Source organism: Ochotona curzoniae, unplaced genomic scaffold, assembly GCF_017591425.1.
Source record: "Ochotona curzoniae isolate NIBS_2020 unplaced genomic scaffold, NIBS_Ocur_1.0 contig_3520, whole genome shotgun sequence".
Taxonomy (NCBI): Eukaryota; Metazoa; Chordata; class Mammalia; order Lagomorpha; family Ochotonidae; genus Ochotona; species Ochotona curzoniae.
The window spans coordinates 9,404,403-9,425,121 of NW_024465894.1; the positions used below are offsets into that span (position 1 = coordinate 9,404,403).

General features: G+C 43.0%; 1 protein-coding gene across 2 annotated transcripts in view; it reads left to right on the top strand.

The window, feature by feature from the left end:
- CHD6 (chromodomain helicase DNA binding protein 6) overlaps positions 1 to 20,719 on the top strand; it is a 161,523-nt gene that overhangs the window by 75,003 nt on the left and 65,801 nt on the right. For both annotated transcript variants that reach the window (XM_040981460.1, XM_040981461.1), the window contains exons 6-15: positions 2,432 to 2,494; positions 3,296 to 3,354; positions 4,020 to 4,137; positions 9,207 to 9,293; positions 9,464 to 9,598; positions 12,516 to 12,637; positions 15,311 to 15,554; positions 16,459 to 16,635; positions 17,252 to 17,395; positions 20,319 to 20,574. In XM_040981460.1, the coding sequence (XP_040837394.1) occupies positions 2,432 to 2,494; positions 3,296 to 3,354; positions 4,020 to 4,137; positions 9,207 to 9,293; positions 9,464 to 9,598; positions 12,516 to 12,637; positions 15,311 to 15,554; positions 16,459 to 16,635; positions 17,252 to 17,395; positions 20,319 to 20,574 (1,405 nt within the window). The remainder of the gene's footprint in view (positions 1 to 2,431; positions 2,495 to 3,295; positions 3,355 to 4,019; positions 4,138 to 9,206; positions 9,294 to 9,463; positions 9,599 to 12,515; positions 12,638 to 15,310; positions 15,555 to 16,458; positions 16,636 to 17,251; positions 17,396 to 20,318; positions 20,575 to 20,719) is intronic.

Consider the following 20,719-nt stretch of genomic DNA (forward strand, 5'->3'; position numbering starts at 1 on the left):
AATTAGCATATTTATGCAGTTACCCAGCATTTTCACTCTTAGGTATTAAATGAAGAACAAATCAGTATATTCGTCTACCCAAACATGTACAGTTTATATTAACTTCATACATAATATAAAAATTGGAACCAACTCAAATATTCCTCAACAGTAGGATGGCTAAATAGTGCTATATTTATATAACAAAATGTTACTCTGGACTGTGAACAAATATGACTGGTTCTTCAGTAACGCACTTGTGAACTACACAGGTCCCACCCACCTGGGAGACCAGATGTAGAGACTAGCCTGGTCTAGCCCAAGCTATCATGGCCATTTAGGAGGTGAACCAGCAGATGAAAAATCTCTCTTTTCTCTGATGTCATTTTGCCCTTCAAATAAACTTTTAATAATAAATACATAAAGACCCATGCATGTACATGAAAGTTGCTCAGCAGATTGCTGTGGGTTTGAAATTAAGTAGGACGTTGGTCGATTCGTGCAGTTTCTCTTAACCTAGCACTGGACCCTTTACCCTGCATCCCTGGCAGCAGTCAGCTGTTTGTTGCCTGCAGCATTTATGATAGCAGTCATGAAAGTAGAAAAACGTGCTTGTCTAAGGACAAGGTAGGCAATAAACAGTAAATTGCATCCTTCTTTACTTACCTGTGCTTTTAAGGATCAAGTAGAAAAGATTATTGACCAGAAAAGCAAGTCTTACTTGTATCCCACCCTTTCCTTCTATTATCTGGTTTTGTGGCACCTAGTACAATGCTTTGCATCCAAATATCTGTAGCCTTTGAGAGCATCTGGCTGCCTACTTACTGGTTTCTATAATGCACCTTCCTCATCTTTCTTCTTTTTTAAACTATCAATGCTTTTCTCAGGCTTGATTTTAAGACCATAGGAAACTGGTATTTTCTGTCTTGGTTGGCTTTAGGATGGTTAGTCCTAGAACGGGGAGGCTGAGGGTGGTACACAGCACCGATCATCCTGGATGCTCTACACAGGAACCTAGGCTGTGAATTTGACAACCAGGGTTGTTTGAATGAGTGTTCTTTGCATATGCTAATTTAAACCTCATTGTGATAGGTCTGGAGAGGTTGTAATGTGTGAAGCCACTAAAATAAAGCTGCCCAGAGTTTCAGAAACAATGTTAAGATCAGGGTTTTCTAACTCACTACATCTCTTTTCAGTTTTTTAGTTTGAACTTTTTTTTTAAGATTTATTTATTTCTATTGGTTAGACAAACTCTACAGAAAAGAGTGACAGAGAAAAAGATCCTCCATTCGCTGGCCAATTGCCCAAACAGCTGCCATGGCCAGAGCTGAGCCAATCTGAAACCAGCAGCCAGGCACCTCCTCTGGGTTTCCTACACGGGCCCAGGGCCCCAAGGCCTGGGCCAGCTTCCACTGCTTTCCCAGGCCACAAACAGGGAGCTAGATGGGAAGTGGAGCAGCTGGGACATGAACCAGCACCCATACAAAACCCTAGTGCATGTAAGACAAGAGTTTAGCTACTAGGCCATCCATCACGCTGGGCCCTAGTTTGAACTTTTAAAAATCATAAATGCTGGGCAGAAAGATTTTATGGAGATTAGGAGCTTAGACATTTTGATGTTTTTCCAAGCTAGAAAAGAAGTTAATTTTTTTTCAGTTAAAATTTGCATTCCAAAGATGATCAATGAGACTGAAAGCCATTGTCAAGTACAGAGGTAACGGGTGCAGTTTAGTAGAGAATAATTATACTTTGTTTTCACACAGTGTTCACTGTTAAAAATATATTTGCATATACTGTTGTATGCTCCTGATAGCCCATTGGGGTATGTGTGTGTGTGTGTAAATCTTGTTGTGATATAATTGGAAGCCAAGAAGTGTCAGTTGACTTGTCCAAAGTTACTAGCTGATAGGTGTTAGAATTGGGACCATCTGATTCGAAGACCACCAGACTCTTCTGTTGGAGCTTTCTGATACTCTTAAGCAGCAACGGGTATATTCTGGGACCAACTTTAGTGATACTGGAGGCAAATCTAAAATCGAATCCAATCTCTGCTCTTGTGCTAGGGTGGTGTCCGGAGGTGTGAGCTGCCTCGTTGAGTTCTAGCTGAGCAAACTGCTGCTCATCCCGCTGGCGGGAGGGGATCGTCAGCAGTCAAAGGTGAACTTGTGACAGTACAAATCGAGCATCCCCAGTCCAAAACTGTGGATTGTTCCAAGATACAAAGCTTTAAGCACTGGTGGATTTTTTTGGAGCATGTCAGATTTTTTTTTTTTTTTTTTTTTGGATTAGAGAACCTCAAGCAGTAGTTTATACAGAAATGCCAAAATTTGAAAAGCAGAAACATTTCCAATCCAAGCATTTCAGATAAGGAATATTCAGTTTCTGTTTCTTGCTGAGTTATTCTTGTCAATTCTCTTGTTACAGTAATTTTTTTTTTCATCTCTGCCTACAGGAGCCTCCAGAAGATGATGCAAACATCATCGAGAAGATTCTGGCATCCAAGACTGTCCAGGAGGTTGGTGGCCTGTATTTCTAGTGTTCATGTGTCGCAAGCCCAGAATGTTCGTTCTTGACTGAGAACTGGGCAAGAATGTTGCCTGCCTAGTCAACAGTCAGCTTTCCTCCCACGGAGGATTTTACGACACGAAACTTTTCAATACCTAGAATGACTCAAACTGATCATTTTTGCCGTTGTGATCCTAGCAAAGGTACTTTTATCCCCTCAGTTTCAGTGGCTCATTAAAAGTTACTGTAAATCCAAGAACGTGGAAAGACTCCTGATGGAAACATTATGGGGTGTTTTTCCTTTAGACGTCTCGGGCCACTGTAGGCATCCACTAGAGAGAATCGTGCAGCTGGGAGCACGTGTCACTGCTGGTGAGACTGTAGTTCATCTTGACTTTGAGTGCTTACAGGAGCACAGTCCATCACCTGGCGAGCGAGTACCTCTGTTCTTGTGAGGGCGAAGGGCCTGGAGGACTGTAGAGATTGGTCCTGATGTGTCTCAGAGCCCTGGGCCACTGGTCACCCGTCAGCTCTGCACTGTGCCACGCCAAGCCTTGGAAAAACGCCTTCCTTCTCCCACCTTTTCTTTTTTCTTCTTTTCTTTTCTTTTTTTTTAAATTCAGTTTAGCTTTATAGCTAGGGAAAAGATGAGCAAAATCTATCAGGACAGGGTCTGGAAAAATGAAAAATATCCCCAAGAACTCCTTGCTGAAACCAGGCAGAGGTGTCAGGTTACCTGTTTCCGTGTGGCTCATGAGGGTGGTCTACCTGGGGGCCAGGCTGACAACTAACTGCCTCTTGTTGGTTACAGGTTCACCCAGGAGAACCCCCGTTCGACCTGGAGCTATTCTACGTGAAGTATAGAAATTTGTACGTCTATTTAATCGCATTATGTGTATTTGGATTTTATATGAATCAATCTTCTTTCCCCTTGTCACTTGATTTTCTTCTGTATTTCCAGAGACTGGCCCCTAAGGCCTGACCCGCAGATCTTGGCCAAGTCAGGTTCACCTTAAGCTGCATGTAGAATGACCTGGAGAGCTTTTAAAAACAGCCAAACCCCTTGACTCACATGTTGAATGGGTCCCAAAGTCCAGCATTTTTTGTTTTTGTGTTTTGTTTTGTTTTTAACACTCTCTAAGGAATTCTCATGTATATACAGTGTGGAAGAATCACCATCCTGTAACAGATACCCTTTTTCCCGTATGAATTCTTTTTCCTGTTCATTGCCAGCCCTTTCACTAATATGTATTAATGATAGTGTGTCCACACCTGCCCTTTCTCTGCTCTGAGCCAGTTTTTCTAGAACCTACAGAAAGATCACTTGCTCAGAAGGGCTTTATTTTGTTTTTTATTTATTTTTTCCTTGGTTGCTGCTAAGGGCAGGGCCTCTCCCTAAGCTGCATCTCCAGCAGTTTCCCAAGAAACCACTCTGCTGTTTCTGTGTCAGACGACCACCCTGTGTATCGAACACCTCACGGTTCAGTTGTTTGCTAGCTATGTGCTTGTCTGACTATTTGTGTGTTTTTGGGTAGTTCCTACTTACACTGTAAGTGGGCCACGATGGAAGAGCTCGAGAAGGATCCTCGCATCGCACAGAAGATCAAGCGATTTAGGAATAAACAAGCCCAGATGAAGCACATTTTTACTGAGGTGAAGCAATATTTCCTGACTTGTTTGCTGCTTTTCCTACAGCTCTCAATCCTGGGTTTAAGTTTCAAAGTTCTAGTTAAAGTAATGTACAGCTCTGTTGTTCAAGTTGGAGTTATAAAGTATGTGCTGCTGTGCAGCAAAGCTAACCTAGGTTTAAGCCAAAGAAAACAAGTCATCCACTGAGCTGTAGGGATCCAGCCGTTTATACTGACAGTTCCCCAAACCATGCATTTTGGGCACTTGACAGGTTAAGCTGCCACCTGGGACACATGCATCCCGTATCAGAATGCTGGGTCTTGTCCCAGCCGCTCCACTAACATACTGCAGCAGGCAGCATATGATGACTTAACTGCTTGGTCTCTGCCAGCCATGTGAGACTCAGACGGAGTTCTTGGTGCTCCTGGGCCCGAATGTGTGGGCATCTGGGTCGTGAACCAGCAAATGGAAGATTGATCTCTCTCCTCCCCCTTGTCTTTCACTCTGCCTTTCAGATAAATAATTCTTTACAATGGCAACATACCTCTTAGTCCCAGAAAATGTACAGCTCTTCTTAATTGAGAATACTAGGCAGTTTTTTCATATTTGCCCCAAAATGGTCATTCAAAAAAAAAAAGGCTTAAAATTTGAATATAAAAAACAAGAGACTAGAAATATTACAAAATAAACGATTACATTTTTTATAACTTGGCAATTTTTAAGTATAATAAGAGGAAAAACTGGTAGATTTAAATATAAAATGGATATGTCAAAATACTATAAATTTTAAGTAAATAATTAAGACATGTACATATAAACATGTCATTTTTATTAATTATGCATATGTATATACTTATGCCATGCATTCATTTTTATCCAGTAAGAATCTTTTCCTTTGTATTTATAGCACAAATTTAAATCACATGCATATACATAAATACATGACAGGTGGCTTTTATGATAAAAAAAAAATTTGATAGCTCAATAAGAATATATAGAATGTCAGATAGAAATGATAAAATTAGCCAGGAATTCAGAAAGAAGGAAATATTCATTAGCGATACAAAATTGTAGTCAGTTTTACTAGCAATCAAAGATACGCAAATTAAAATGAGAATATTCTGATTTATTTGTTTATTTGAAAGAGTGAGAGAGAATCTTCACCCACTGGTTCATTTTCCAGAAAGGCACCATGGCCTGTGCTGGACCAGGCCAGAGCCAGGAGCCCAGAGCTTGTTCAGCATCGCCTGTGTGGGTGGCAGAAGCCAAACTGCTCATGTTCCAGGCGTGTCAGTAAGGAGCCGCACGAGCTGCAGAGCCACTGGGACTCAAACCAGCACTCTGATCTGGGGTGCCTTACTCTTCCTCCCCTCCAGGCTCACCCCCATTCTCAGTTTCACTTGCCAGGTGGTTGAAGGTTTTCAGAACAGGCATTTTCCCCTTGCTGGTGAAGGTAAGGAAGGGACACTCTGAGAAGCCCTAGGGTGGGAGCTGGACCTGTCAGGAGAGCCGTATGGCAGCAGGCATTGATTGTCCCAGAATCTGTAGATGTTTCTGTTACTCCTGAATTCCTGCTATTGCATTTTAAATGTCCAAATTTACACAAAGGCTTGCTGATCAGTCATTGTTTGTATTGATGACAAACTTAAAAACAAAGAGTTAGCTAATAGATATTTTTAAGATACATCTCATAGAATGAAATATTGCACAGCTTGTAAAAAATACTGTTACAAAGTGGAAGTTACTGACAGTTTGGAAAAATGCCCGATGCTGTTACTGTAACTAGGTTCATTTTGAAGGGAGGTATACAAGAGTAAAAACGAACCATTGACAGTGCCTGGGGAGTATCTCACCTATATAACAGCAATACCGATGTCATTTCTTTGCTTAATGGGATTGTGGTAAATTCTCCTTTATTAAACATGCAAGTTTCAAATTGTATAAAAAAAAATCTCTGAAGAAAAGAATAGAAATTCTTACAGGCTGAAGTGTGTGGGGCTGCACCCCGAGAGTGCTGGCAAGTGCCGTGGGATCCTGCTGGCGGCAGTGCACACCCACCAGCCCGCTCTTCGTGTGGCAGAATTATTCTAGGAAAATGTCAGTGAGCATTCACCTTATTGCAATTTGGAGTCCTTCCATTTAGCCATAAAGTGTGGCCCCAGCCTTCCTAGCCAGTGTTTTGAAGCCTGTTAGAACGGTTCCCCAGGGCACCGAGCCTCTGAGAGAGTCAGGGAAAGGAAGGTGATGACTGGGATTGAGAGAACCATTCTTGAATCCTTGTTGGATGCTCTCCATATTTCTTGGAACATTTTATTCACACCTCTATTTTAGCAAGTATTTCCAGTGAAGTGACTTGTTTACACGTCTGGTTCTTCCATTTTAAGCTCTGTGAGACAGACAGCCCATATCTTCCTTCTGCTTCCATCACTGGTAGTAGGCACAGTGTCAGCGCTTGCTTAGCCATCATTTGGTTGTCCCCAGGAAGGAGAGAAAGGCTTGCTTGCTCCAGGCCCTTCTTTGAGACCCTTCAGCACATCCCATTTTCCTAGGATAAAGACCAGTTTCCTCATTGGAGTCTTTACAGTCCTGTATGTCTGTTTTCTGACGCCTTCCCATGGGAGTGATTTCCCCCACCCTTCACCTACCCCCACCTTGATTGAGGATAGAAAGTAGAAACTGTTAGGTTATACAGAAATAACAACAGTTCATTCTTTTGTTGGTAGGAATAAATAGCCTTGAAGAAGGTTAGAACACATCATGAAATGTGGAATAAGTTGTAGGAGTGGCCAACACCGTGGCATAGTCGATTAAGCCTCTGCCTGTGGTACTGGTATCCCAAATGAGTACTGGTTCAAGTCCTCGCTACACCACTTCTGATCCAGCTACTTGCTAATGGCCTGGAAAAGCAGCAAAGGATGTCCCAGCTTGGGGCACCGATTTGGGAGACCCAGAAGTAGCTGCAGACTTCCTGGCTTATAACCAGCCCATCTCTGTGTTTTTGTGTCAGTTTGTGGAGTGGACCAGCGGATGGGCGTTCTCTCTGTCTCTCTTTCTTTGTCTCTCCTCCTCCCTCTGTAAATCTACTTTTCAAATAAGAAGAAATCTTAAAAAATAATAATAATAAATGATAGGAGAGAACCGTTCCTATAGCATGATCTTTGGTCTTGGCCTACTCAGCGCTTTTATTAGTAATGTGGAGAAATAATAATGTGCTATAAAAAGTAAGTCTGGATAGACCAGCTGCCAGCTGCTCTGTGAGGTAATCAAGGCTTGTACAGAGGGGACTCGGGCTCCAGTGTCTGCAAGCCCTCCAGTCATAGAGGAGAGGCCTCTGTGCCCAATTCTTGACCCGCAGAAGGCCGGAGGAGTCATTGCCAAAGTCAACCCCAGGTTTAGCCATGTAGACTAAGGTGGGTAAGATGCAGACATCAACGTGGAATCCTGCTGTGGCATTTTAAGAATATTAACCATCTTGAAGTAGGGAAAAGGATTGAATGGTGATTCTGGGGAGAAAAGACACTGCCAGTTTAACGAGCTATGTTTTGCTGTGTGCCATGAGTGGGGTATGGTTTCTTGAAAAGTCGCACCAGTCCTAGACTACACCCCATCTCCTTTTTCTCCGTGTGAGGTCGTCTGGACACCAGCCTGGAGGGAGGAAGTTTGCAAAGCCTGAAGGCGGCTGTAGGAGCACAGTCAGGGTAGTGAAGGGGCAGAGGTGCAGTTGAATAATGGAGTGGCAGTGGGTAAACCTGCGGAATATTGAAGACCTGGGTGGCCCTGGCCCACTTGCATCAGCCTTTACACTCTGCATGTGCATGTGTGTAAAACTGGACTTCGTACTGTCAGCTTCACAGAATGCCTGCCAAGAAAAAAATAATATGGGGATATTATTTTCCACCTTTATTTAAGTACAGTTGATTAAAAAAAAATTGTATGTGTAAAATATACAACTTCATGTTCTAATATGCATATACAAGGCATAATGATCATTATAGCCAGGCTGTGGTTAGCGTGTCCATCACCTTGCATAGTTAGGATTTTTCTCTTTGTTCTCCCTAGTATGGTGTGATCTTCCCTCTTGCACATTTTAAATTTAAGGTCAGATGTTCATAACAGTACTGCAGATTTGGCTTCTGGAACTTGAATCAGTCATAAACTTGCAGGTTACAATGGCTGGTTGATCAAAAGGCACAAAGCTTGTTTTATATTGTACATATAAGAGAAATCATACAATATTTATATTTCCATGTCTGGCTTATTGTATTTAGCACAATGCCTTCCCAGGTGCATCCGTGTTTTCAAAAATGGCAAAATTTCATCTTTTAGTATATGTGCTGCCAAAGCGAACACAGCGTTTCTTCTTTCAACACTCGTGTGTGTGTGTGTGTGTGTGTGTGTGTGTGTGTGTGTGTGCGCACACGCACATGTATATGTTCACCCATATATGTATGCAGAGACTGTTTGAATATCTTGGTGGCTGTGAGTGAGAAGTGACAGTGTTCATAGAAGTGCACAGCACATTGCCTGGCTCACAGTCGCCATCCGTAAACATTAGCTGTCTGTTTCATTCATTAAGAGATCTGGAAGAAGTGAATATAAGAACAACAGATAAACAGAGGTCATTTAATCCGTATGAAGAGGTTGTTAAAGTGCCCAGGCAGAGAGGAGAGTATCAGATTCTTTTTAGTGCCTTTGAGCAGGATATGTACACCCTAATGACTGATAGTTCCAAGGAAGGAAGTCAGGCTGTAATTTACTCGTACTGATGAAGGTCATGACACCAGGACAGCGTGGAACAGGGAGCAGCAGAAGGAAAGGAACCCTTGAGTTGATCTGTGTACATTGCTGTAGTGGCCAACAGGAAAGTCTCACCCGGTGCAGATCCAACCGGATCCTTTGTTCAATCATGGAAAGCAAGTTTGGGGGCAGGGAAGAAGCATCTGTAAGCATGTGACCTCTACGCTCAAGTAAATCTTTTGTTGTTGTTGTTTTCCTGATAAGAACTAGACTAGGAATTCCTTTAAGAGAAACCTGGGTGCTGGTTTGGGGGCAGGGCCACATTCTTCTTAACTGCTCTTCTGTGTTCTCATTAGCCTGATGAAGACCTGTTCAATCCAGACTATGTGGAAGTTGATCGCATCTTGGAGGTGGCCCACACGAAGGATGCAGAAACAGGGGAGGTAGGTGTTCTGTCATCTTGCCTTTCCTGAAGCATCTTATCTCCACCCCACGTGTTTTGCCTTTGTTTTATTGGTATTCGTGTGTGGTCATGTAGGATGTTTTGCAGAGTGTGGTTAACTGCTTTAACCCAGTGGAAGGAACATTGAGTTTCTGTCCTGTGTCCCACCAGGAGGTGACGCATTACCTGGTGAAGTGGTGCTCCCTGCCATATGAAGAGAGCACCTGGGAACTAGAGGAAGATGTGGATCCTGCAAAAGTTAAAGAATTTGAATCTCTTCAAGTTCTCCCTGAAATTAAGCATGTGGTAATGCATCCATACGCTGTCTGCTGCCCTTGTAACATGTTGTTTCATGAACTTGGCGGTTGTGGGTGTCCATGGCACTGGGTTCTAAGTGGTTTCCATGGTATTCAAACCTTCCAGCCAAGTGAAACTTTGCCAACACCTGGCCAGCTATAGGTCTGGGCTCTGTTTTGATGTGTGTACCTGGAAATGGGTTTGGATTTCCTGCTGTGTGTTTCGCCTATGAAGTCAGTATTCCGCCGACATGTTCTTAAGGGGCAAGAACTGTCTGTTGTTTGTGGATTTCCTGGAGGTTTCCACAAAGGGCATAGGTTTTCAGTGTTCATTTGCCCTGTATTTCTGATTCTAGAGTCTTACCACTCAACCACAAAGATGCCATGGGATGTGTAAAAAGTAGTTGTACCTAGAAAATCAAAATTAAAGAAAGAATTTGTATCAGCCTTATTAAGGTGTAACTAGGAAAGAAAACTCTATTATTAAAGAATACAGCTACAGGCTGGAATCATTAATGTAAAAAAAAAAACTCCCATTGTTATATGATAAAGACTTAGGTAGCTCCTCATTAGTATCATTTGTTGCTCATATATCATGGTGAGTTTGGCCAGTGTACCTTAGCATTTAGTTAGATTCCTTCAGAGCCATTCCAAAGCAGTGTTTTGGTTTTGATTTTTAGGCTTTTGAAAGGTAAATAGAGATGTGGAGATTAGAAACTTAGATAATTTAAAGTGTTTTGTTTATGTAGTCATAATGCTATTAAATTCCTCTTTCAGTCCTTTCCTGTAATACTCTATTGCCTTTTGTTGTTGTTGTTAAAGATTATTTTATCTGAAAGGTAGAGTTATAGAAAGAGGAAAGAGAGAGAAGTCTTCCATCTGCTGTTTTATTCCCCAGTGGCTGCTATGGCCAGAGCTGGGCTGGTCAGAAGCTGCAAGCCAGAAGCATCTTTTGAGTCTCGCATGTGGGTGCAGGAACCCAATATTTGACCACTTTCCCAGGCCATTAGCAGAGAGCTGGATCAGAAGTAGAACAGCTGGGACATGAATTGATATTCTTATGGGAAGCAGGCACCACAGACAGAAGATTAGGCTTCTAAGCCACCGTGTTAGCCTCTTGTTCATAATTCAGTTTGTCAGTTATTCATTAAACATCTGGTGTAGGTTGATTTTTATATGAGATATTATTTTTTTTAAAAAAAGGAGCAGGTCCTGTCCCCAGGAGCTCACAGTCTAATGGAAGAAGTGTATATGTATAAATACAGCACCAGGTTCACTGTAATGTGAAGTTTAAATATAGCACAAGCTAGTGTGGGAGCAGAGTAGAGAAAATTTCATCCTGGGGTCAGTTTGAAGTTAGCGTCCTGAAGTGATCAGGATTCTCAGCCATTCCTTTCGCCTCATTCCCTCTAAGTTCCTTAACCCTGCCTGTGTGCACCTGGCAAGCACACGCATTCCCAAGTGTTCCCAGGCAGGCTCAGGGCTCCTTACATTGTTGTTATGATGCCACTGACCTCCTTACTGCTCAGTGGAACGTTATTTAATAATTGTCTTCTTTCCTAAGCTAATTCTTATGCAAAATGTACATATTGAAGCTTCACTTCAAACATAGCTCAAGGATGGAGCAAAGGGCAGGTTCTAGATCTTACACCTGCCAACTAACCAGTCTTTAAGTTTTAAGGGATCTTGTTCTGAATTTTGCTGCTCTTGAGGACTAGAACGTTTGTTACCCAGAGTCTTGGTGGTAAAAAATGGCTTACTCTTCATCAGTAAAACATGGATTTCAAGAAAAGAGAGCAGTGAGCATTAGTAATGGTTGTGCCAGAGAAGCGGGTGTTTATTATGCAAGGTCCTCACTAGGAATGCTGAAAACCAGATCTGCTCTTCTGGATTTGACTAAGCAGTTCCTGGAGTTTATTTCCTGTAGTCTGTACCGCTTAGGAGCCAGCAGGATAAGTGTCAGGAACATCGGCTAATTTCAGGGCCTGTGCTTAAGGCTGAAGTTTCTGACTGGCAGGTAATAAAACCAAAATCTGTAGCACTGGCAAAAGAGGGAGGCCGGTGGGATAACATGAGCAAGTCTCGTCTTTGTATCTCGCATGCTTTGGAGATAACAAAGTACAAACTGCAGGGAAATTAGACTACGCAGCGTCAGAGTGCTGAGACTGAGCCACTTGACATCTGCAGGGGGTGACGATGCTTCCAGAAAATGCTTCCACCGTATCTGGTAGCGGAGGATTACCCAGGGGGTGGGTTGCCTGAGCCTCAGGATTCTGTGCTGAATGGTTCCCACAGGCTACGAAGAGGCAGTACAGGAGAATGCATCTGCAAGAGTATAGCTGCAGAAATTTTAAAATGTGGTTCTACTGCAGTTACAGACATGGAACAGAATGAAAAATCCATATACAGCTCCGTGAACCTATGAAGAACAAGTAAAAGATAATCATACAATAGAGAAGTGATGAATTTTTTTTACAAACTAGTATGCCAAAAAGAAATAAATAATTAAACTGCTTCTGTGTTTTTCTAAGAGAAACTAAAAGCATGGCAGTTTTGGTTGTACATAGCTTTTGCCTTGTGTGATAACTTGAGAAACCAATCAGCTGTATTTTCCGGGTCTAATTCCCTATGGACAAAATAATAATAAATAGTCCTTGGCTCTATAAAAACTGAAAATAGTGACTGAGATTAGCTTTTAGAGAAATTATAGTAGAGGTCAGATTAAAACAGTGTGACACCAAGAATTTCAGGTCAGCCAGTTAAGCATCTTAATTTACTTGCAAATCTTAGAGGTGTGAATTTATTGAGATTTGGAAATTACTGCAGCTCCCCGAGAGACGAAGAGCTACAGTTTGAAGGTGGCCTTTGCACAGTGTTTGAGGCTGACCACCTTTCCCGTCACCATTCCTCTTGTCTTCCTGCCCCAGGAGCGGCCTGCTTCCGACTCGTGGCAGAAGCTTGAGAAGTCTCGCGAGTACAAGAACAGTAACCAGCTCCGGGAGTACCAGCTGGAGGGGATGAACTGGCTTCTCTTTAATTGGTACAACAGGTGAGGAACCAGAAGCAGTCCACATGTTTGTGTCTAAGCAGTATTGCTTCCTCCCCTGGCAGGCGGAGAGTGTTGGCGAGCAGTGCAGCCGCCACTTCCCTGGTGACCCTCACACGTTAGACATGCCGGAACTTACTCCGTGGCAGGTGTTTCTACAATCACTAGCAATGATCTTCAGACATCATCGACTTTGTATTTTTATCTTTTTCTGCCCGTATAACCAAAAGGTTAAGACCAGCCTAGATGAAACAAAATGCAATAAATACATTCTCTAAAACTGTTTGTCTTTTTCTTTTAAAGATTTATTTTTATTTTTATTGCAGAGTCAGATGTATATAGAGAGGAGGAGAGACAGAAAGATCTTCCGTCCGATGATTCATTCCCCAAATGAGCACAACAGCTGGTGCTGTGCTGATCCAAAGCCAGGAACCAGGAACTTCTTCCAGGTCTCCCATGCAGGTGCAGGGTCCCAAGGCTTTGGGCCATCTTCTAATGCTTTCCCAGGGCACAAGCAGGGAGTTGGATGGGAAGTGGAGCTGCCAGGATTAGAACTGACACCCATATGGGATCCCAGAGCGTTCATGGCAAGGATTTTAGCCACCAGGCTACTACCCCAGGTCCTGTTGCCAGTATTATAAGCCAAGGTTAAACTTGCACCACAACCTGGCCCCTACTTTTTTTTTTTTTTTTTAATGATGTTTACATAGTTGATTAGGATGGCAAGGGCCCAGGATTAGGGGAAAGTGAGTGAGACCATTGTGTTTCCAAATTTTCTGTTTTATTCTTCCTGTATCTGGGGAAAGGGGAGAGACAAAGAAATCACACCTAGCTTCCCCAACCACCTCATTTACCCTGGGAAGGGGGATGGCCACCTGATGTCATTCTAGGGTCCCCAATATGTAACATGTTCCAAGGGTTCTGCTCAAGTGGTTTCGGTAGTTCTGAAATGCTGTCAGTCTCATTCATCCAAGGATGAGGGAAATCCTTCCAAAGTCCGTTGGCTAACATAGTCCACTGTAGAGTCTCCATCCACCCAGATATTTGTTGTCAACAATTGACTGGGGTAGTTGACCAATTTGTTCTGCCCTCCTTCCTCTGCTATGGTACCATATGTTCTCTGCAGGCTCCAAAGGACTGCCATATCCTCCATGTGCATCTGGGCCTACCGTCCTCTCCTCCATCTTAGCCACAGAGTAGACCCAGTCTTTGGAAACCAAAAAGCTATAAAGAGAATGAAGGGTTGACTTAGTGACATAGCAGATAAAGCCACTGTATGTGATACCAGCATCCTTTATGGGCACCAGTTCGAATCCCGGCTGCTCCACTTCTGATCCAACTCTCTCCTAATAGCCTGAGAAAAGCAGCCAAAGACAGCCCAAGTGCTTGGGCCCCTGCCACACGTGTGGGGGACCTGGGAAGCTGCTGTTGCATCCATCAGGGGAGAGAAGCAGGGGGTGACCTTTCCCTCAGTCACCCCTCCATCCACCTCTTTGTACAGGTCTGACTTCCAGATAGATAAATCTTTATAAAAGAAGAGAGAATTAATCTAGATTCTAATTCTACTGCTTATTTGAGAGCCATGGGTGTAAATGACTTGTATTAGAACATTGTTTTGAACTCTGTACTGTGGTTCTTACCAGAATCTAGATGCAATGGGAAATTTGATGAAGATGGGTCGGGATCTTCTTACCGTTAAAGAATGGTCCCCATAGTAGTGATTTTTTTTTTCCCTTGAAGATTTAAACTCATATTTACAGAGAGAAAGATTCCCCATCTGCTGGTTCACTCCCAATGTGGCCACAGTGGCTGAAGCTGAGCCAATTTGAAGCCAAGAGCCAAAAACTTCTTCTGGGTCTCCCACATGAGTGCAGGCTCCCAAGGCTTTGGGCCATCCTCTGCTGCTTTTCCAGGGCACAAGCAGGGAACTGGATGGGAAGTGGAGCAGCCAGGATATGAACCGGAACACAAGCTGGTGCACACATGGGATCCCAGCCCATTCAAGATGAGGACTCATGCCACTAGGCTACCGCACTGGGTCCTATGATTTTTTTATTAAGATTTATTCATTTATTTGAGTGCATTTGTTTGTGTGTGTACATACAAACACACACATGCGTGGTTGATGTATGTTTGTTTTGGGAAAGCATATTTGCAAAGAGAAGGAGAGTCAGAATGATCTTCTATCCATTGGTTCACTCCCCAAATGGTCAGAATGGCCAGAGCCAAGTCAGCCAAAAGTCAGGACCCAGAAGTCTCTTCTGAGTTTCCTATGTGAGTGCAGGGTCCCTAGGCTTTGGGCCACGAGCAGTGAGCTGGATGGGAAATGGAGCAGCTGGAACACAAACCGGCACTCATGTGGGATATCACAGCTTTCAGGCAGAAGATTAGCCAGCTGAGTCATCACACCATCCCTCCATCCCCAAGTATATGTTTTAATAGACATATTTCCTACCGTTTCTCCCATATTAGCATAGTTCCTTTTTAGAAGGAAGTGGAGCATGAATAATAATTTTTTTAAGTGGCCTCAGATTCTTCTCCGTAGAATGATGGCAGAACTTTTCCTGGTGATGTTATAGGTCAAGGTATTTTTCTGAAGCCTCTTTTTAGTTATAACCAACCTCTACAAACTTCCCATATTGATAATGTATTACCTATATCTCACACTGTCTGCAGGAAGAACTGTATTTTGGCTGATGAAATGGGCCTAGGGAAAACCATCCAGTCGATCACATTCCTTTCAGAAATTTTCCTCAGAGGAATCCACGGCCCATTTCTCATCATCGCCCCTCTCTCCACAATCACGAACTGGGAGCGGGAGTTCAGGACGTGGACGGAGATGAATGCCATCGTCTACCACGGCAGCCAGATCAGCAGGCAGATGATCCAGCAGTACGAGATGGTGTACAGAGATGCACAGGTGAGCCTCGTGAGGTTCAGAGGCAGCCTTCTGCCAGGACAGGACTGGTACCCATCACCTTGGGCTCCTGGTGATGATAAGTACAGGATTGTAGAGCATGCTTTCCAAACCCTGCGGGTTATGCCAGCAGCCTTTTTTTTCAGACACCAAAGTGTTGCTTTATTAGTTAGCATATGAAATTTTTTTAATATACAGAAGTTATCAAAGTCACTCGATACAAAAATAAGCGGGATTAGTGTACAGTAGATGGGAGTTTGGAGAAGAAGTTGATAGATTTGAGAAAAGCATAAAAGGAAAAAAAAAAACAGGCTAAATGCACCTTTGGACCTTTGTTTTTTGTTTGTTTATTTTTGGATCTTTTTGTGAGATGTAATCACGTTGCTGAGTGTGGTTGTGTGGTTGTGCTGGGCACTCATTTTTATAACTAAGCAAGGAGAAAGTTGAATGATTCCGATCAGAGAAAGTCAGTGATGACTGCGGGGTTGTCCTAGGCAGCAGAAGATGACATGTGGAAGATATTTAGAACTTGCTCAAACAGACTGCAGCTGTCTTCTGGAAACATGGAAGACCAAGAAGCGTTCTGCCTGGTAACACTGGTCCCGAATGGATCAGGACCATTACTTTGACTCCACCTTAGGAGCTGAGTTACAGGGCAAATGAATTAAATTTAAAACACGGCACAGGGTCTCCTAGGGTAGACTGAGAATGTGTTCATCAATACCAATCCGGTCTCTTTATTGTGACAGTTAATAAATAAAAAGCTCCCTCGCCTCCATTCTCTTCTTTCTCACCCAGACCTCAGTCTTGACGCAGTCTTGTCTCTGAACCAGCAGGTAGCTCATTAGCAGCATGCTAGGGCCAAGGTGTCAGGGTGTGCCTCCAATCATAATCATGTCTTCTTCAGGGAAACCCCCTTTCAGGAGTGTTCAAGTTCCACGTCGTCATCACGACATTTGAGATGATCCTGGCCGACTGCCCAGAGCTGAAGAAGATCCACTGGAGCTGTGTGGTCATCGATGAGGCCCACAGACTGAAGAACAGGAACTGCAAACTTCTGGAGGGTCTGAAGCTCATGGCCCTGGTGAGAGTCTGCCAGCTCTGTCCAGGAACGAGCCCAGGCTCCCATGTATAGTTTATTTGTGCATAGTCCTTTTATTTTAGATGTGGGGGTGGTTCCTCCCCGCCCCCTTGCATAGTAGGAATCAGGTTTTTTCTGTTGCCAACTGGGTCAGTAATTCAACCTTTGCCACAAATTGATTCCCAGAGGGGACTTGGTACTTTTAAAAACCATAGAATTCTTGACCTGGAAATGTAAAGAGAATTGGCTTATTTCCAGGCCCCAGAATGAACTAGCTGCAAAAGCTGATGGCCTTTTAAAGTTACTACCTCAGCCCTGTCCCCATTATGGGGTGGCTAACCACGAAGCTGCACTGAGTGAAGGATGAATGAATAAATGGTTCAGGATCAATGAATAATGGGTTCAATTAACATGAAATTGTTGCTGGAATCAGTAATGTGAGTCAAAGGAGAGTGGGCCCATTTATACTCTTAGGAAGCGTTGGCACGCTTTTTATTAAGACGAAACGTAACTGCCCCAAATCAAGCACAAAATGCATATCCTGGCTTAATTTTCTCCACAAAAATGTACTGTTTGGGTGTCCCAATCACTGTTCATTGTGTGCTTTTAACTTGTGTAGGAACATAAAGTGCTTCTCACTGGAACACCGCTGCAGAACTCTGTGGAGGAGCTCTTCAGCTTGTTAAACTTTCTGGAGCCATCACAATTTCCTTCAGAGACAGCTTTCTTGGAGGAGTTTGGAGACCTGAAAACAGAGGAGCAGGTAATTGGGATCCTGAGGATGGCAGAGAGAGTGTGACAGTTCCCTTCACCGTCAGGGGGTGAACGAGTCACTGTGGGGCCGAGATTGAGCAGTTTCTCACACCCCTAGTAAGATGAGCCCTACCTTCTCTGTTTGATCTCCTTGTGTGTTGGGAAGAGTAAACTGACCGTCAGCAGTTCTTGCAGCTTCATGAGAAAAATGGGTCAGTATCTAAAATACCTGATGGTGGCTCGGGAGCAAAGTACTTTTTTCTGCCTCCTTCTTCCTTCATCTTTCCTCTTACTTTATCTGCATCATGTCCCCAGGCCCATCCCCCTGAGGACAGCACAACACCCAAGTCTTGAGGAAAAGAAGGGAGTCACGTGCCCAGAGTGGTTGCTAAGTCCAGTCTTGTCCATATCAACTTTAATGTCCTCAGTTCTCAAAGGCCCAGTCTCTAGTCTAGATTTTTGTGACTCAAAGCTGGTTCAAAACACCAGATATTAATGAAATTTTTACCTGTTATGGGTAGAAGTCTTTACTAGAGATTATAGAAATAAGTCAAACAAATTTACATGCCATGAGAACAACCAATAGCAGAGTTGGGGATCTCAAAGAAGAAAAAGTGAGGCCACATCGGTGTGTGAGTCTGGAAGGTCTTCAGGGCAGGTACAACTTGAAGGATAGGTAAGTTTTTAACAGTTGGAGAGAGGAAAGGGGGGAAAGCAGCGTAATCACAGCCACGGAATGTGGTAGAGCTGAAGACGGGCTGGATGAATCAAGGAGCGTGTGAAGCCAGAGGCATTTAGGATTGTGTAGTGGGAGGTCCTTGAAAGACAGATTGAAGAATTTCGTATATGAGAGAGAAACCATGTATGACATTTACTGCAGCACTGACACAATTAGTTCTGCTAAATTAATCTAGCAATGGTGTGAAAGGGGGTTGGGGCAGAGAATTTGGGGAACTGCAAAGGTTTGAGAATTTCACTAATATATGCCGAAAGGACACTCTGGTTCTAATCTGTTTCTTTCTACTTTTGGTGAAAAGTCAGACTTTTGAGAGCAGTGAAATTATCAAATTTAATTCCCCTTCTCCGCATAGGCAGTGTATGTACCGATCCTTCAGAAGTCAGCTCCAGCCATCTCTCCATTTTTGGACCATTAGCAAAAGCATCCTCTTCTCCCATTGCACTTAATTTGTGGTATGCGTTTTTTCTTCTTCCTAGACAACGACCTCCTTGAGGACAAGGCCCACCTCTCCTCCAAAGTTGTGTTTGTTGTATTGACCAGCACAGGGTCTGGCATGTAGTATACTCTAAGTGACTCAAGGTATGAAACAAGCAAAGGGCAGAAGCCGAACCCAGCATGTGGCAGATTGACAATTTCCTTATCTTTAACAATGAGCTAGTTGTATCTTTCCTCTTTGGGTTCTTGTATAGGAATTTCTTACCCTTTTGGTGATTAGATTCCTAAATATCTTTGGTTGGTTAAGGAAAAAAAAAAAAACAGTGTCTCCTAGAAGGGTTGAAGTTGGAATTAGTTAGGAGAAAAGCCCAACAATGATGTTGAATTCTATATTGTCTGTCTTTTAAAGAATTACCTTTTCTTTTAAATTGACAAATTGTATATAGTTATCATATATGACCTAGTGTTTTGAAATATATATGCATTGTGTAAACACGCATTACATCACGTACTTGCTGTTCGTGGTGGGAATACTGCCGGCAGTCTTCCAGAATGCAATACGTTGTCCATTATAAACACCATGTTGAACAGTATGTCTTTTGCGCCTATCTGTCCTAGCTAACTAAAATTTTGAATCTTGTGACCAGTGACGCCCCAAGCCTCCACTCCACCCTAACCCTGCAGTCCCTGGTAACCACCATTCTGCTTTCTGCTTCCATGAGACATTTGTATTTCAAAGTACAGCGAATAAAAGTTCTAGAAAGCATCTGTTTCCAAATTAGAGCATATTCATCATTGTCTTGAACCTGTTTTCAGTAACTAACTCTTCCAAGGCAGTCTTTATAAGTCACTTTATTTCCCTTGAGGAAGTATTACCATAGCACACAACTTATTAAGGTAGACTACCCATTTTTAAATTTTTGAACAGCTCTTTCTGACTTAAAACTTATTTTGCAATGTCATTTGCCTTTATTTTCCCATCAGGTTTAATCTTAGACCATATTTTAGCTCCAGGTTAACCGAAGTGCTTTGACTCTGAGTCCCTCCCTCCATCATTGTCTTCCTGGGAGAAGGAACAGGTCACCTTGCTGGTGCCGTCAAGTGAGTGGAGATCTTCTGTCTAGGCCTGGACAGTTAGGAGAACAGATGAATCATAGACAAGCACACTTTGAGGCTCAAGTGCCATGCTGTGACAGATTAGTTCTTTACACACTGCTACTTGCACATACGTAGGCTGCCATGGTTACTCAGAGTGCAGGCAGAATCTGTGTCCAGAATGCCTCTATTTCTAAACTCTGTTCTTTCAACATCTAAGTCTTCCCTTTGTAATATATCATTTGTAGCTCCTAACGTGACTTAAAGTAATTACTGCGTGTATGTGTGTGTACTTGTGTCCGTGTGTGTGTGTGTGTGTGTGTGTGTGTGTGTGTGTGTGTGTGTGTGTGTGTGTGTGTTAGGAAAAAGAGCAAGACAGTTTGTTTTCTCCAACCTAGAGCCTAGAGAACAGGTGCTACCTTTCGTGTCTTTCTCCCCTTTTATGTGCGAGGCTGCCACATAGGTTCTCGGTAATTACCCCTTATTCTCCTCTCAGTACTATTACAATGTCTCCATATCCAGGGAACCAATCATGAACTTTCTTCTAGTTTTCTACACCAGTATCATAATTAGATGTTCAAGAGATTGTAGTGAAGATTGGAAAACCCCAACAATCATTAAACCAGAACTGGGATAGGTAAATCCATCTCATTTCCCTGAACAGGTAAAGAAACTGCAGTCTATACTAAAACCAATGATGCTTCGACGGCTGAAGGATGACGTGGAGAAGAACCTGGCTCCCAAACAGGAAACTATCATTGAAGTGGAGCTGACTAATATCCAGAAGAAGTACTACCGTGCCATCCTGGAGAAGAACTTTTCATTTCTGACCAAGGGTGCAAATCAGCACAATATGCCCAATCTCATCAATACCATGATGGAGCTGAGAAAGTGCTGTAATCACCCCTACCTGATCAATGGTGAGTGGGGACAGTCAGGCACTGGCCTCTTTTGGAAGCTGGTGAGAAAATCAGAGATCTCGCATTGATTTTCAGCTTTTTACACACTACAATGTGAGGTTGGAGGGGATTGATAGATTTGCCTCAGCTATCTAATTCATAAGGA